Below are 17,329 nucleotides of genomic sequence, written 5' to 3'. Positions count from 1 at the left end.
TGCTGAGAAAATTATCCCACCAACCTTTTAATTGTCCTGTAAATCCTTGAGTTATCATAATTGCTGCTTCTTTATCGGAGGCTTTTCTCATTTTATAGGCAGTTGCAGTCATAGTCATATTACACATTTGATCTAAGATGGTTTGTTCACTTAATCCATCTATGTTCTATTATACTAAGTCTGATCCTGTGAAGCTATTTTGCACTAATTGTGTTCTTTCTTCTAGGCCTACATCTACTGGTGAGGGTCTAGAATAATAATTTCTTGTTTTAGGATAATCTCTTTTATGGGATATTTTATTTATGTCTAATTCTTCTTCTTTTTGTAATGTATTAATTGTCATTTTTCCTAGACTAATACTTCTAAGTTTTTCTTTCAGTTCTTCAACTTCTACTTCTACTTTAGATTTTAAACTGATATTATCTAAACTTTGTAGCTTATATATAGGTTTTTCTATAGGTTTTTCTACCTTAATGACTCTTTCCATATTTTTCATTCTTCCTAATTGATTTTTCATTATATCTAACATGGTATTAGTAAAGCTTAATTGTTGATGTAATTTCTTAATATCTCTTTTTTCTATATTTCCTTCTGCATTGCTATCTTTATAGGGTGTTGCTTCAACTTCTAGATTTTTTTCAACTGGTATTTTGATAGTTTCTTTAGGAGAATATTCAAATTCTATTACTGATCCTGAGCTTGTTTTTCATACAACAGTTGATTTTGTTAAAGGACATAATTTCTTATCGTTTTCAGAGTAATAATTAACGTACCAGTCAAAAAAGTATAAATTAATTCTATTCTCTTTTATAAAATTATAAAATAGCTCTCTTAGTCTAATAACTTCATTTTCTGAATGATTGGTAAAATACCAATCTCTTAATAGTTTATTATAATCAGCATTAAAATCTTGTCTTATCCATTCTTTATCAATTTCAAATGGTTCTTCCTTAATAATTACTGATAAAACTTGTGATTCCATTGGATCAAATTCTGAAGGTGATTTATATACAGGAGTGGCTATATGAGGCATTGTGTTATTAATTCCTATAATACTATCCATATTTCCTATTGACGAGTTATCTATAGAATTTCTATGACTAATAGTTTCAACATTATCGAAAATTCTTAATGATTGGGATCTATTCATCCTTATTCTAATATCCGGTCCTTCTATTATTATTTCTCTTATTCTAGTGTTTTGTATTTGTGGTTCTTCAATACCATCAGGTATTATCCATTCTTCAGGCATTCTGCTTTTTAATTCTTCATGTCTTAACTTTCTAGGGATTTGTATATTGGATCTTTTTAGATTTGCATGCATAATTATCGTTTCTTCTTTTGAGGATTGTTTTAATGCTTTGAAGTCATAATTAACCTTAGTAATTTTGTAATATATTCTATAAATTATTTCGAATGGATCATATTTTTCATTTATAATTTTCTTATCAGATCTTACTTGTAATTTTAAGGCTTGCCATGTATATTCATTTTTTAAATTCATAGCATAATTTGGGTAACAATTGAAAAAGACTGGTCCATCATAACAGTTACTTTCTAATATTCCTATTAATGAATCACTAAAATTTTGGAATCTGGTATCTCTTAAGGTTAATAATATAGGCAGATTAATTTTTATTTTAAAATTAGGTTTTACGGCTACTTGTATTAATCCTATATGGATGAAGTTATATCCCTTACTGCTATGTTCTTTTAACTTATCTTCTTCTAAGATGGTAATAATCTTATTACTACTTGTTCCTGGTTTACAATATTCTAACATATGAATTTCATAATTTCTTCCTTCCCAGAAGTTTCTCTTTTTATATACTTTATCTTTATCTATTATAGGTATATTTCAATTATGAAAACTTTCTTCTAACTTAGCTATTTCTAATTCATTTTTAGTTCCAGAGGTGGATGCTTCATCATTATCTGTTCTTACTACTAAAAAATTATTTTTCCCTAGATTTAAACTACTGGATTCTAAACCTTTACAAGATCCTTCTTTACAAGTACAAGCTCAACCCATACAAGCCCAACCTTTACAAGTGATATCAGAGCCTGCCCAAGGGGAAGGTATCTGATAATATTTATAAAGTATTATTTTTTTTCGGGTTTTTACTACAAATCTGTTCTATAAACTAAAGTTTTATAGTTAAAACTTTGAAGTAGTAGTGAGAACTGTTAATACGTTGGTAAGCCCAGATCGTAGTTCCGGTTGTAAGTCCTAACCAAGGCAGTAAATTCGTTGGTGAACGAGGGTGGTCCCGTAGCTCACAAAGTTCTAACCATAAAATGGCTAGTTTATTAAGGACGATGAGTAGTTTAAATCTAGAAAAAAATAATTCTTTAGTAGTAAGAACAGATAATGATGAAGCATCCACCTCTGGAACTAAAAATGAATTAGAAATAGTTAAGTTAGAAGAAAGTTTTCATAATTGAAATATACCTATAATAGATAAAGATAAAGTATATAAAAAGAGAAACTTCTGGGAAGGAAGAAATTATGAAATTCATATGTTAGAATATTGTAAACCAGGAACAAGTAGTAATAATATTATTACCATCTTAGAAGAAGATAAGTTGAAAGAACATAGCAGTAAGGGATATAACTTCATCCATATAGGATTAATACAAGTAGCCGTAAAACCTAATTTTAGAATAGGAATTAATCTGCCTATATTATTAATAACCTTAAGAGATACCAGATTCTAAAATTTTAATGATTCATTAATAGGAATATTAGAAAGTAACTGTCATGATGGACCAGTCTTTTTCAATTGTTACCTAAATTATGCTATGAATTTAAAAAATGAATATACATGGCAAGCCTTAAAATTGCAAGTAAGATCTGATGAGAAAATTATAAATGAGAAATATGATTCATTCGAAATAATTTATAAAATATATTACAAAATTACTAAGGTTAATTATGACTTCAAAGCATTAAAACAATGCTCAAAAGAAGAAACGATAATTATGCATGCAAATCTAAAAAGATGCAATATACAAACCCCTAGAAAGTTAAGACATGAATAATTAAAAAGCAAAATGCCTGAAGAATGGATAATACCTGATGGTATTGAAGAACCACAAATACAAAATACTAGAATAAGAGAAATAATAAGAGAAGGACCGGATATTAGAATAAGAATGAATAGATCCCAATCATTAAGAATTCCCGATAATGTTGAAACTATTAGTCATAGAAATTCTATAGATAACTCGTTAATAGGAAATATGGATAGTATTATAGGAATTAATAACACAATGCCTCATATAGCCACTCCTGTATATAAATCACCTTCAGAATTTGATCCAATGGAATCACAAGTTTTATCAGTAATTATTAAGGAAGAACCATTTGAAATTGATAAAGAATGGATAAGATAAGATTTTAATGCTGATTATAATAAACCATTAAGAGATCCGTATTTTACCAATCATTCAGAAAATGAAGTTATTAAACTAAGAGAGCTATTTTATAATTTTATAAAAGAGAATAGAATTAATTTATACTTTTTTGACTGGTACGTTAATTATTACTCTGAAAACGATAAGAAATTATGTCCTTTAACAAAACCAACTGTTGTATGGAAAACAAGCTCAGGATCAGTAATAGAATCTAAATATCCTCCTAAAGAAACTATCAAAATACCAGTTGGAAAAGACCTAGAAGTTGAAGCAACACCCTATAAAGATAGCAATGAGAAGAAAATATAGAAAAAAGAGATATTAAGAAATTATATCAACAATTAAGATTTACTAATACCATGTTAGATATAATGAAAAATCAATTAGGAAGAATGGAAAATATGAAAAGAGTCATTAAGGTAGAAAAATCCATAGAAAAACCTATATATAAGCTACAAAGTTTAGATAATGTCAGTTTAAAATCTAAAGTAGAAGCAGAAGTTGAAGAACTGGAAGAAAAACTTAGAAGTATTAGTCTAGGAAAAATGACAATTAATACATTACAAAAGGAAAAAGAATTAGAAATAAATAAAATATCTCATAAAAGAGATTATCCTAAAACAAGAAATTATTATTCTAGACCCTCACCAGTAGATGTAGGCCTAGAAAAAAGAACATAATTAGTGCAAAATAGCTTCACAGGATCAGACTTAGTAGAATAGAACATAGATGGATTAAGTGAACAAACCATCTTAGATCAAATGTGTAATATGACTATGGCTGCAACTGCCTATAAAATGAGAAAAGCCTCCGATAAAGAAGCAGCAATTATGATAACTCAAGGATTTACAGGACAATTAAAAGGTTGGTGGGATAATTTTCTCAGCATTCAAAAAAAAAATTAATTATTAATAGTATTAAACAAGAAGATCAGTCACCAGATGCTCCATCCACATTAATATATATCATTATTAAGAACTTTGTAGGAGATCCAAGTACTTTTAAAGATAGAATAGAAACCCAATTAATGAATTTAAGATGTCCAACCATGTCTGATTATAGATGGTATAAAGATGTCTTTATGTCAAAAGTTATGATAAGAGATGATGCACATGCACCTTTCTGGAAAGAAAGATTCGTAGCAGCTTTACCAAAGTTATTCTCTGAAAAGTATTACAAAAACTACAAACACAGTTTGGGACCCAGATTCCCTATAACTCATTAACCTTTAGACAATTGCATAATATAATAGTACAAACAGGTATAGAAGTATGTACAGATACCAAGATACAACAGAAAATAAAACAAGAAAGTATCACGGGAAAAAGAGAACTTGACACGTTCTGTTATCAATATGGAATAACTCCAGAAAAAGCACCGAGTGGGCAACATAAAATTAAAAAGAAAATTTTTTATAAAAAACCTAAACATAATATAGACAAACCCCTTTATTATGAACAGAAACATTATAGAAAAGCCTATAAAAATCCTAAAGAAAAACCTAAATCTTCTAATAAGAAAAAACAAGTAACATGTTGGAAATATAAAAAGCAAGGACATTACGCTAATAAATGTACAACAGAACAAAAGATAAATAAAATAAAAAATAAAGAGATTAAACACGCTCTGACAGCCATATTAATCAACTCAGAATCAGAAGAAGAGTCAATTTATGAAGACTCTTCTGAAACTGAAGATTATTTTATACAACAATTAGACCTTATGTCAGAAGAAGAAAGCTCAGAAGGAAATAGTGAAAAAGACTAAGAGAATAATTGTTTAGGAATAGGATTATGTAACTGTAGAAATTGTGAAAAAACTGTAAATATTTTGACTAGAGAACAAACTTCTACACTAGTAAAAATAATAGATAAGTTAGAGGATACTCCATTAAGAGATGAATTCATAAAACAATTAGCTGAGTTAGTTAAAAAATAAACAAAAAATAAACAAAAAATAAGACCAATAAAAATAAAAGAAATCTATAACCGATTTAAAAATCCACAAGAAAAAGTCTCTCTTAATTCTCTTAAAGAAGAAATAAAAAAATTAAAAAGAGAAGTTTCAGAACTGACAAAATATTAATATGGATTATAGATTACTAAAAATAGAAGGAGAAAACATAATAAAAATTCAAGAACAAACTTTGCAAAATAATGTTAGGAAAACAGAGGAGACTAGTAACATAATAAATCCCGAGAATTATATTAACCTGTGTATAGAAAATTACATAAATATACTAACTTTATTAGTAAGACAAAAGTGGTTTACTACGATAACCTTAATAGTAGGAGAAGAAAATTTTGATTTCATAGCTATGGTAGATTCAGGAGCTGATGTCAATTGTATACAAGAAGGATTAATACCTACAAAATATTATGGAAAAACCACAGAAAGAGTTCTAATGGTAGAAAATGACAGAATGACTATAGATTATAAATTGTCTAAAGCAAAGAGTTGTAAAAATAGAGTATGCTTTGCCACTACATTTTCTTTGACAAGAAATATATCTCATCAAGTTATATTAGGAAATCCTTTTACTTTATTATTATATCCCTTTAATGTCGACATCGACAGAATAACTTGTACACGAATCCCCAATCATCCTATTCATTTTGAATTTCTCACTAGACCAAAGCAACATGAGCTCAATATGATACAACACATATCTACACAAGTTAATGTTATGGAAAAAGAAACAAAGTCAGTTAACTATTTAAACCAAAAGAAAATTTTACAACACCTACCACTCCAAATTAATATTATAGATAGAAAGACAAAACAAATTAATTATTTAAACCAAGAAGTTATATATAAAAGAATAGAAGAGCAATTACAAACTCCAGAAATACAAAATAAAATAAAAGCAATTGAAGAAAAAATTAAGGAAGAATTATGTAGTCTAAATCCAACAACTTTTCAGCATAGAAAATTACATGAGATATCTTTACCATATGAAGATGGGTTTAATAAAAAAAATATACCAACAAAGACAAAACGAATACATATGAATAAAGAGTATCTAGAATATTGTAAAAAAGAAATACAAGAATATCTGGATAAGGCACTAATAAGACCTTCGAAATCACCCTGGAGTTGTACAGGCTTCTATGTGATGAAAGCATCTGAAATAGAAAGAGGTGCTCCAAGGTTAGTTATCAACTATAAACCTCTAAACAAAATATTAAAATGGATTAGGTATCCCTTACCAAATAAAATTGATTTAATTAAAAGATTAAATAAAGCAAATATCTTTTCAAAATTTGATTTAAAATCAGGATATTATCAGATTGCAGTAAAAGAAGAAGATAGATATAAAACAGTTTTTATAGTACCCTTTGGACATTATGAATGGAATGTAATGCCCCAAGGATTAAAAAATGCTCCAAGCGAATTCCAAGAAATAATGAATAATATATTTTACCCGCAAATAGAATTTACCATAGTATATCTTGATGACGTATTAATATACTCAAAAGGAATAAAGCAACATATATATCATCTAGAAAAATTTATGGATATTATAACAGAGCAAGCAAGGATTAGTTTTATCAGAAAAGAAAATGAAAATTTTTACAACTAAAGTAAGGTTTTTAGTGTATGAGATTTATCAAGGAACTATAGTACCTATTAAAAAAGCCATTGAATTTGCAGATAAATTTCCAAATGAAATAACTGACAAAAAATAACTACAACGATTTTTGGGATGTTTAAATTATGTTGCAGAATTTTTGCCTGGAATAAGGGTCACATGCGAGCCTCTTTATAAGAGATTAAGAAAAAATTCACCTCCATGGACAAAAGAAATTACTTCTATAATAATAAAGATAAAAAATGCAATAAAAGAAATACCTTGTATAAGTATACTAGATCCATCGGCTAAATTAATTGTAGAAACAGATGCATCAGAATTAGAATATGGAAGAATTTTTAAACAAATACCTCCTAATAGCTCGAAAGAACAAATAGTAAAATATCATTAACGAATTTGGAACCAAGCTCAAAAGAATTATCCAACAGTCAAAAAAGAAATACTTGCCATAGTATTATGTGTTTCAAAATTTCAAGAAGATTTATTTAACAAAACATTTTTAACAAGAACTGATTGTAAAGCAGCCCCAAATGTTTTAGAAAATGATGTCAAAAATCTAGTTTCAAAACAAATATTTATAAGATGGCAAGCTATTCTTTCATGTTTCGATTTTACTATTGAACGTATAAAAGTAGAACTAAATTCACTCCCTGACTTTCTTACTAGAGAATTTTTGCAGGGAAAAAATGGATCAAAAACCAGCCTCCAGTAAAGATTATGGTCAACCTTTTGACCAAATAAAAGAACAAAATTACCTATTACTCCTGTACCAGCAAAGCCATTATCATTAAGACCTATGACCATGTCACAGGTTGTAAAAGCATCATCATCATCATCACCTTCTAAGAGCTCTTTAATTACTACTAATAATAAATTCACATTATTGCAACCATCAGATCTCTATAACACTCAACCCTTGAAAGAACAGTTTCTTTACTATGAAAAATTCAGTCCTATTAAAATATTAACCATTGAAAAAGAGTGGTTCAAAAAAGATAGAAAACCCTATACAAGACTATTTTCCTAAATACTTTCCATTACATTCCTATTAACCCACAAAAAATCCAAAAAATCTATGAATTCATATTAGTAGACACCGGATCTATTGAGTTGACACAATATAAAGATTCCAATACCAAACAGCCCGTTTATTCAAAAATAAAAATCATGAAAATATTATCTCTACAAGAGTAGAAATTACCCCCATATCAGTCTAAAAGCTTCTCTTTGAAATTTGAACCTCAGAGCTATATCTATTATGACTACCAAGAAGCATGGAACCATATTTTATTCCTATCTTCAAATCTCCATTCTTGGTTCATATGGTTCAGAAAGGGGATATCATTACAATTTCCCAAGTGGTTCCAATCATGGTTTCAGAATTTTGGACCAATAGAAGCCTTCTTCCCAAAAGAAGCCAGCATGACGTATGAATATTTTAAAAGTAAGTCATCATTTCTACAAGAGTATAAATTCATTTCATTTATAGCAGCTATGGGAATAAGCTGGATTATGACTTGGGAATATGATTCAGCAGCATATGAAGAATGTCCAAGCATACAATATTTGGTAAGAATAATAAAAATAAAGTGGTGGAACAAATATGATATAAATCTGCTAAGAAAATGAGCTATTGTTCAATGGTTAACAACATTACAAAAGCGTCCAGCAATAACAGCCTCAAGCACCACCAATGAACAAATAGCTTATAAAAAAGAGACCCAATTCTTAGCGTAGAAGCGACAAATTATGGCAGCCCTAGCAGCGACAACTTCAGAGGAAGATATCCAAAGCTCTCTACAAGCAATACAAACAGTACCTCTTGGAGAAGACGAAGAGGTACAGTCCAGTCCAGCTCATTATTATCAAGACTCTCAAGATCCATTTGAAATGTAGTAAGAACTATATATGAAATCAATGTAAAAGCCCAATCATAAAGAAAAATGATCTCAGTAAAAAAAAAGAGTAAAAGTAAAAAGTAAAAAGTAAACAGTAACTGTCGGCAAAACAGTAAATATCGGCAAACAGTAAAATAAACAGTACTGTCGGCAAATAATACTCAAACAGTAATCATTTGGGGTCTATAAATACTAAAGGCCTCATTCATTCAAGATCATCAAAAACTTGAAAGCTCAAGAAACCTCTCTACTCTCATATCTTCTTACTCCATATATTTTCCAAATATTTGTAATCATCTTCAAGAATTGTATCAACTTTATAAGCAATAAGAGTACAAGTTTATCTTTATAAGTCTACTATCTTTATTTTCTTCATTGTTATTTCTATTCTTATAACATGAAAAAATTTCATAAAAGGCTTAAATCCTTAAAGTTAGTTAGAAGAAACATGAAAATAAGAGTAATGGCAATAAGAAGAAAAATAGGAGAATTGATAACTGAACTTCAGACTTAACAATAGAAATAAAGAAGATAAATAAGAAAATAATTAAGACCAAAAAGTTATTACAACAGATTAAAACCATAAAATTAGTAAAAACCGTTAGGAAAAGCATTAAGAATAAACGCATTCACCATGTTAGAAGAATGAATTATCTTCATGTGCAAAATATGATACCATTTTATGATATACAATCAAGAATACAAACCCTTAGATCTTTACAAATAGATTCTGAACCTTAACAAGATCCTTCTTTATAAGTACAAGTTCAACCCATACAAGCCCAACCTATATATATTTTATTATTCAGTGTTGCTTTTCCAATTCTGCTGCATATGATGTTATGATGTGATTCTATTTCTCCTATTCATGATCTCTGCTTCTCAATTTCAAAGAATTTAAGATGTCTTTTTTCAAAGTGTTCTTGATAGTTTGTGGCATACAAGTAATCCAATTTTAGTCGAGGGTACCAGCAGCTGCAAATTTTGCTACTTCATGCGCTACTTCATGCGCCAACGTATTCCCTTCTCTAGTAAACACAATTTAATTGGACTAGTTTTTTTTTTTGGTCGCAAATTGGACTAGTTGTGTGTTAGGTGATCATGGTAGAACATGAATTCAGGTGACTTTTTTTTATACCAACAGGGTCGAAGCCCAATGGGTGACTTTATTCAGTGCTGGTTAGTGGTTATCTTGAGAGTTTTACAAATCAAATTTTTTATAATAGTTATTATAATCTAATTGGGAATCGAATTAGTTAGACTATTAGGCCATTGAATTTCTGATTTAATGAATGAGTTACAAATTAAATTGATTAATTTTCGGTATAATTAAATAATTATATAAATTTTATTTTTTATTTCATAATAAGTATTTTTTTTAGTTTTATTTTATATTAAATTAATTATTATTTTTAAATTTTAATGATTAATCAATTAGTTTATATTAATATAATTTTTAAATGAACCAATTTAGACCAATTTTTATTAAATTTGATTAAGTTTGACCGAATTAATTGTCTAACCAATTCAAATGATGATTTAATAACTCGATTTAATAATTATGCTTTTTACAGTTTAGATGGCTCTTCGCTAGTTTAGGACAAAAACTTAACTTAAGGAACGTGGTCTATTATGTGTTCATGTTTTTTTTTTTTTTTCAATATAATCCTACGGTAAATTTGACCAAAATTTTGACAAGAATTAGTGTTTTTTCTACATTCATAATCACTATCGCCGAACTGTTCCTAGGCCGTCAGATTTCAACATCTACTCTTTCTTTTTAAAGAGTTTAATTTTGATATACTAATATATAAAATATTTTATATAATCATCTAATTACATGTATATTTTTAGATGTTTATTCACACAGTTAATATAAAAGATAGTTATATTCACTAACATGTCGTTACATAATTAAATGCAATATAAAATTATTTTATATTAATACATTAAAATTAAATTCTTATATTAATACCTAAATAGTAAATTTTTTTTTTGTATTTTTAACACACCAAATCATTTCAATTCCTTTCAAATTCTATCAAAATGAAGAATTTAGTTTCAGTTATAATATAAATACACGAAATGCGCGAATTAATTTAATTCCTACTTTTTATCCGATCTCTTCTCAAAAAAAAAAAAAAGCTTGAAATCAAATCAATTTCAATTTTATCAAATACTGTAATTTACCTTAAATAGAAAGTCACAAACACAAGAATTTGATAGAAAAGTCATTATGATTCACTAACAGATATTATAGATTGCTTTTATTAATCTTCATTTTTATGTCAACTTACTTATTTCAAACAGATATTAACATTATTTTACTGGTTCTAAAAATAGCCTCTGCTTCCCAATCTTTTCTTTATAATTAAAATTTACTTTAAAAAATATTATTAGAAGTAAATTCATAAGTTAGAAATATAAAGGTATTCCGTTTGAGTATTATAAAAAGAAGGATGTGGATAGGAATGACCCTACAGATACCATGGTTGATGAGGTAAGAGATATCAATTGATTCACCAAAATAGATACCCCATCTATACCAATTCATTCACTAAACAAGAGTAATGTAGCTGGTTTTAGAAACATTATAGTTGGCCTATGTCAGTGACATGATTCAACAAATTTTTACCAACAATAATGCCATGACAAATTTGGAATTGCATACTTCACTAGTAACATTGCTAACTCACACACCGTGCACAAAGCATGACCAAGAAAACTGTCAATATATTCTCACATTTGCAACCTTCATCATCATAGCACAAATTAATTTCTCATCATAATTCACAACATTATTCAATTCCAACATGGGAACCTGCATGGAGAATTTTAATGAGGAGGAACACATTTTTCGCAGTAAATTCAAGCCGGTCCAAGTTCCGGACGACGTGACGCTGCCGGAATTCGTGCTCGAAAACGCCGAATTATACGCCAACAAGGTTGCATTTGTGGATGGTGTGAGTGAGAAAGCTATGACTTATAGTGAGGTGGTGAGAGACACAAAGAGATTGTCAAAGGCATTAAGGTCTCTTGGTTTGAGGAAGGGGAATGTGGTGATTGTGGTGCTTCCAAATGTGGTAGAATATGGAGTCATTGCTTTGGGAATAATGGCTGCTGGTGGTGTGTTCTCAGGAGCAAATCCAGCATCACATGTTTCAGAGATTAAGAAGCAAGTAGATTCCGCTGATGCCAAATTAATTGTCACAGATTCTACAATCTATGATAAGGTAATTGTTTTAAGTAGAATTATATATTTTTTTTAAATATTATTCATACATCAAGTATTTTTGGTACCGGTATAAAAATACGGTTGTTACTAATTAATTGTGCATTTAGTAACGATTGTTCTTTTTTTTCGTTAAATAAGTTTTTGGTTATTGTATAATGCACAATTTTTTTATTGTTAATTTCTATAAAATTTCTCTGTTTTTGGTTTAAAAGTACTTTAAGAGTTTAATTAAAAAATATTTTAAGCATAGCTGTTAAATTTACAAGTATTAAAAGGTAATTTTTTAATAAATGTATTAAACAGTTTAATGCTTTATTTTTCAATATTTTTCTATATTAAGTATCTTATCAAATATCCTAAAATACTGATTATCAATACTATATTTTAAATACTTAATTTGTCTTTATCCTTAATTTTTTTAAAAAAAATATTAGGAGACCATCAGAATTTATTATTTTTTATTATAATCCCACTACGTTACCAACAGTATTTCTGTCAACTTTTGTTTATGACTGTGTTTAATGGAAGTGTCTTTGCGGATATGTCTAATAAAAATATATTTTTTATAGCTGTATTTAATGGAAGTGTCTTGATAGATGTATTTTCTATATGTGTCTCCTTATACATGTGTTTAAAATATAATAATTAATTATTGTTGGTAATAAGTTAGCAAATAGTATATTGGTACTATATACTTTTCCTTTTTATTATCACTTAATTATTAATTCACTTTTTTTAGTCTAGTAATCTAACAACATTTAATAGAAACAAATTAATTGTAGCGGATCAAGACCAATCTTCTTGAATTATTTCTGAATCAAAATCTGAATAAATAAGATAAATTATACTATATATATATATATATGCATTTAAACTATAGTATTTGAAACTTCTTGAGTTTGAAATTGAACACAGGTGAAAGCTCTAGAGTTGCCTGTAATTGTGCTAGCTGATGAGCCTATTGAGGAAGCTATGAACTACAAAAAACTACTTGAAGCCGCGGACCGCGCCGGCGACGATTCGGCTAAAGAACCAATTCATCAGAATGATCTGTGTGCCATGCCATTTTCATCAGGCACCACAGGGCTCTCAAAGGGTGTGATGCTTACACACAGAAACGTAGTAGCAAATCTTTGCTCAACACTCTTCGGTGTGGGACAAGAAATGATTGGCAATGTGACAACACTAGGACTAATCCCATTCTTTCACATCTATGGCATAACTGGAATATGTTGTGCCACTCTTAGGAACAAAGGGAAAGTTGTGGTTATGGGAAGGTATGATTTGAAGACATTTATTACTGCATTGATCAAACATGAGGTCAATTTTGCACCAATTGTGCCCCCAATTATTCTTGGATTGGTGAAGAATCCAATAGTGGATGAATTTGATCTTGGCAAGCTTAAACTCCAGGCTATTATGACTGCAGCTGCTCCACTTGCACCAGAAGTCCTTAATGCATTTAAACAAAAGTTTCCTGGTGTTGTTGTCCAAGAGGTGAATACATTATCCTTGTTTTTACAATGTTTCTAATTTATTAATGTGGTTATTATTTTCAGATGGACAACAATAAAGGTGTATCTTTAAAATATTTTCTCTTACACTTTTGTTTTTCACTCTTGCTGAGTTTTTTTTTTTAACTCTAAAATCTTGATATGTTCTAACTCAATCTATTTATATATAAATTGCATTTAATACAGTAAAATAACAAGATAAAAAGAAAATGGAAAAGAGTATTTTATTTTTTAATGTTTTAAATTTTTATAAAAATCGTATTTTTCCAAATTAATGTTATATATATATATTCAACCATTTTTAAAAGTTTAATTATTCTATTGATTCTTAAAGTTTCGTCAAATTTTTAATTAGGTATTTTTTTAATATTTATTTTTTGTATTTGATGTAAAATAAATTATAAAATATTCTAAAAACACAATATTTTAGAATTATTGTGTTTTTCTAAAAAAATAATAATTACTAAAAATCTAATTATAATTTTTTTATCTAATATAAAATTTAATTAAAAAACAATAAAATTATAAAACTAACAGAATAATTAAACTATTCCTATTTTATTGGTGAGAAAGTTTCTATTAGTATGAAAAAGTCTAAGAAATCAATTATGACGTAATTAATTTGGAGTCGACTAGTTGAACAATAACTTTTATTTTTAATTTTAAAATTCAAAAAATCAGAATAATAAAAGATTTTTTTTATAATAGACTTATTTTTCAATTAACTAACTCTAAGTTTGGCTACACTCTAATTGGTTCCTAGTGAGATCGTATTAAATATGGGTAAAGTATATTTTTTGTCCTTAAACTTTGACAAAAGTTTCAAAAATACCTCTAAGTTTTATTTTGTTTTAATTTTGTCTCAAAAGTTTTCGATTTACATCAAATATACTCCTGATGTTAATTTTTCAAAAAATTTAAGATCAATTCAACAACAATTTCATAAGAATAACCCTCAATACAAGCAAAGCATAATTTTCATGTATTATTGTTAGATTGGTCTTAAATTTTTTTGAAAATTTAGCCGTCAAGAGTATATTTGATGCAAATTGAAAATTTCTGTGACAAAATTGAAACAAAATAAAACTTAAGAGTATTTTTAAAACTTTTGCCAAATTTTAGGAACAAAAATTATACTTTACCCTAATATATTTATTAGTAACTCCTCAAGTTTCAATGGATACCCCAAGTGACTAAGAACAAGGATCATTTCTCTTGCATAAATTTGAGTGAAAACATATAAAATGGTATTATTGTTCGGCAGGCATATGGACTAACTGAGCATAGCTGCATCACACTTACCCATGCAATCAAAGACGCTGGGGTTCTACACAAAAATTCAGTGGGGTTCATCCTCCCAAATTTGGAAGTTAAATTTATTGATCCTGATACTGGTCGATCCCTCCCAAGGAACACACCTGGGGAAATTTGTGTCCGAAGCCAATGTGTAATGCAAGGTAATAAATATACAATTTGCAACTACTAAAACATAATTGTACCTGTTCAATTGTAAATAAAAATACTATTCGTATATTAAAATAAGTCACTAAAATCAGTCACTTGTATTTATATATAAATATATGTTAATATGTGTAGTTTAATTTATTTTTAATATATATTTATATTTTAATATGTATTTTATATTAATAACTAATTTTAGTGGCTGATTTTAATATATACGTAACATAATCGAATTGTAAAGTTACACTGGGATATGTGATGATATGAATTTCGATTTGGTTTAGTTTTCTACTCCACATGATTTTCTGAGCATTTACATATGCATTGTTCACAGGTTACTATAAACAGGTTGATGAAACTGCTCATACAATTGACAAGGATGGATGGCTTCACACCGGGGATGTAGGATACATAGATGATGAAGAGAATATATTTATTGTTGATCGCATCAAGGAGTTAATTAAATACAAAGGATTCCAAGTAAGTTGATTTGGTTAATTAGAATCACCATTATAAGTTATAACTTTGAAAGAGTTCAATTTAATCTTATAATAATAATATGATCTATTATAGAGCAAATTAGATTAAGAAATGTTAGAGAACTATCATAATTTATTATTTTTGTCTATTATTTTTAGTTAACAACTCAATTCTTTTCGCTTAGTAATTTAATAATATACTTTAGTCCATATTTTTAACATTAATGACAAAAAATAATAAATTATGATAACCCTCTAGTATTCATCAAATAGATTGTTAAATAACTCTAGTATTCTACATTATATGAAGATTTATAACGCAACCCTTATTTTTTAATCAAAGTTTAGGAATTTTATTATAAATCTCACATCTCTCAAAAATAAGATCTTTAGAAAAATTATAACTGTGATTCATCTTCCACTCTATGAGTTAGTTTTTGTGATTGAGTTAGACCCTTTGATATCAATTCTAATATGATATTAGAGACTATACTTTCCAATATTATTGGACTATCCACATGTAAATGTTCACGCTTTAGATTTTTTGGGCATAAAATAAATATATTACAAGTCCCACATTTCTCAAAAATAAAATTTCACATGACAATGTTCACTCTAAAAACTAGCATTTGAGTTGAGTTAGACTTCTTTGATCTCAATTCTAATAACTTTCTATAAACAATTTTGCCATTATGAATGTTTTAAACTTTAGCCATCAAATTTTGAAACATGTCTTTTTTGGATGAATTTAGGTAGCTCCTGCTGAGTTAGAGGCCATTTTGTTATCTCATCCGTCGGTTGAAGATGCTGCAGTTGTGCCGTGAGTAACAAGCCACCATCGATCTTTGTCACTCTTTTTGAAATTCCTACAAAGTTTTGTCATTTATTGAAGATTGTGATGATGGTTCAGGTTGCCAGATGAAGAAGCAGGGGAAATCCCAGCTGCGAGTGTTGTCGTGAGCCGCGGCGCAAGAGTGACCGAAAAGGAAATCATGGACTATGTTGCTTCAAATGCTGCACATTACAAGAAAGTGAGGGTGGTGCACTTTGTAGAAACCATACCAAAATCACCTTCTGGGAAGATAATGAGAAGGCTTATTAAAGAGAGGATGGTGAAAAAAATGAAGACAAACTCCACACCAAAATCCAATATTTCTTAAGTCATTATATCATAATATTATTTATGCTTTTCCTGTTGTTGATGATTTATTTACTGTTTTGGTTTATGGAGGCAGAACAAAGTGAATAAATTGCTGCATATTTAATCATTGGTTATATGGTTTTTTATTCACTAATTTAATATAAGTACAATTGGATGGTAGTAAAGTCAATTATCTACTGTTTGCTAGAACCAAAAATGCTACATTGGAGTTTCATTTGATCAGGGAAAGTCAAAATCAAAATGCAGCAGCGTTATTGAAATAGAACTTAATAATCATCTGTCACATTCACAACCGTGTTGGTTAAGTAGCATGTTTGTTTGTAACAATGATAATATAAGAAATTTCAAATTTATGTTGAACTTGTATTATAATTTATCTACTATTTGATCTAAAAAATAGGATCCCTTCTAGTTTGGGCCTGGTCGATGATCATCAGAATATCTTCACAATGTTAAAAGTTGGTCGATGTGGATTTGTGGACAAAAATAATGGCATGATGTAAAATATGAGTAAAAATGGTCAAATTAGTCTCGAAAAGATTATTCATTTTTTAAATTGGTCTCCAAATTT

At 28.4% G+C, this 17,329-nt stretch overlaps 1 protein-coding gene across 1 annotated transcript; it reads left to right on the top strand.

Moving 5' to 3' along the window:
- The first annotated feature begins 11,500 nt into the window (after positions 1-11,500).
- On the top strand, positions 11,501-17,127 carry LOC112720134 (4-coumarate--CoA ligase-like 1). Its single transcript, XM_025770962.3, has 6 exons — positions 11,501-12,140; positions 13,058-13,639; positions 14,921-15,113; positions 15,452-15,597; positions 16,349-16,416; positions 16,507-17,127. Exons 1-6 carry the CDS (start codon positions 11,721-11,723, stop codon positions 16,754-16,756), a joined length of 1,659 nt encoding a protein of 552 aa, XP_025626747.1. The 5' UTR covers positions 11,501-11,720; the 3' UTR covers positions 16,757-17,127.
- Positions 17,128-17,329: the final 202 nt, after the last annotated feature.

The sequence above is a fragment of the Arachis hypogaea genome, chromosome 11, assembly GCF_003086295.3.
Source record: "Arachis hypogaea cultivar Tifrunner chromosome 11, arahy.Tifrunner.gnm2.J5K5, whole genome shotgun sequence".
Classification (NCBI taxonomy): domain Eukaryota; kingdom Viridiplantae; phylum Streptophyta; class Magnoliopsida; order Fabales; family Fabaceae; genus Arachis; species Arachis hypogaea.
Note: the sequence above shows the minus strand (reverse complement) of the source record. Positions and strands in the feature narration are given on the sequence as shown.

Coding starts and splice junctions, on each gene's coding strand:
- LOC112720134 (XM_025770962.3), top strand. CDS start 11,721: ATGGGAACCTGCATGGAGAATTTTAATGAGGAGGAACACATTTTTCGC. Junction 12,141..13,057: donor ATTCTACAATCTATGATAAG/GTAATTGTTTTA, acceptor AATTGAACACAG/GTGAAAGCTCTAGAGTTGCC. Junction 15,114..15,451: donor AAGCCAATGTGTAATGCAAG/GTAATAAATATA, acceptor CATTGTTCACAG/GTTACTATAAACAGGTTGAT.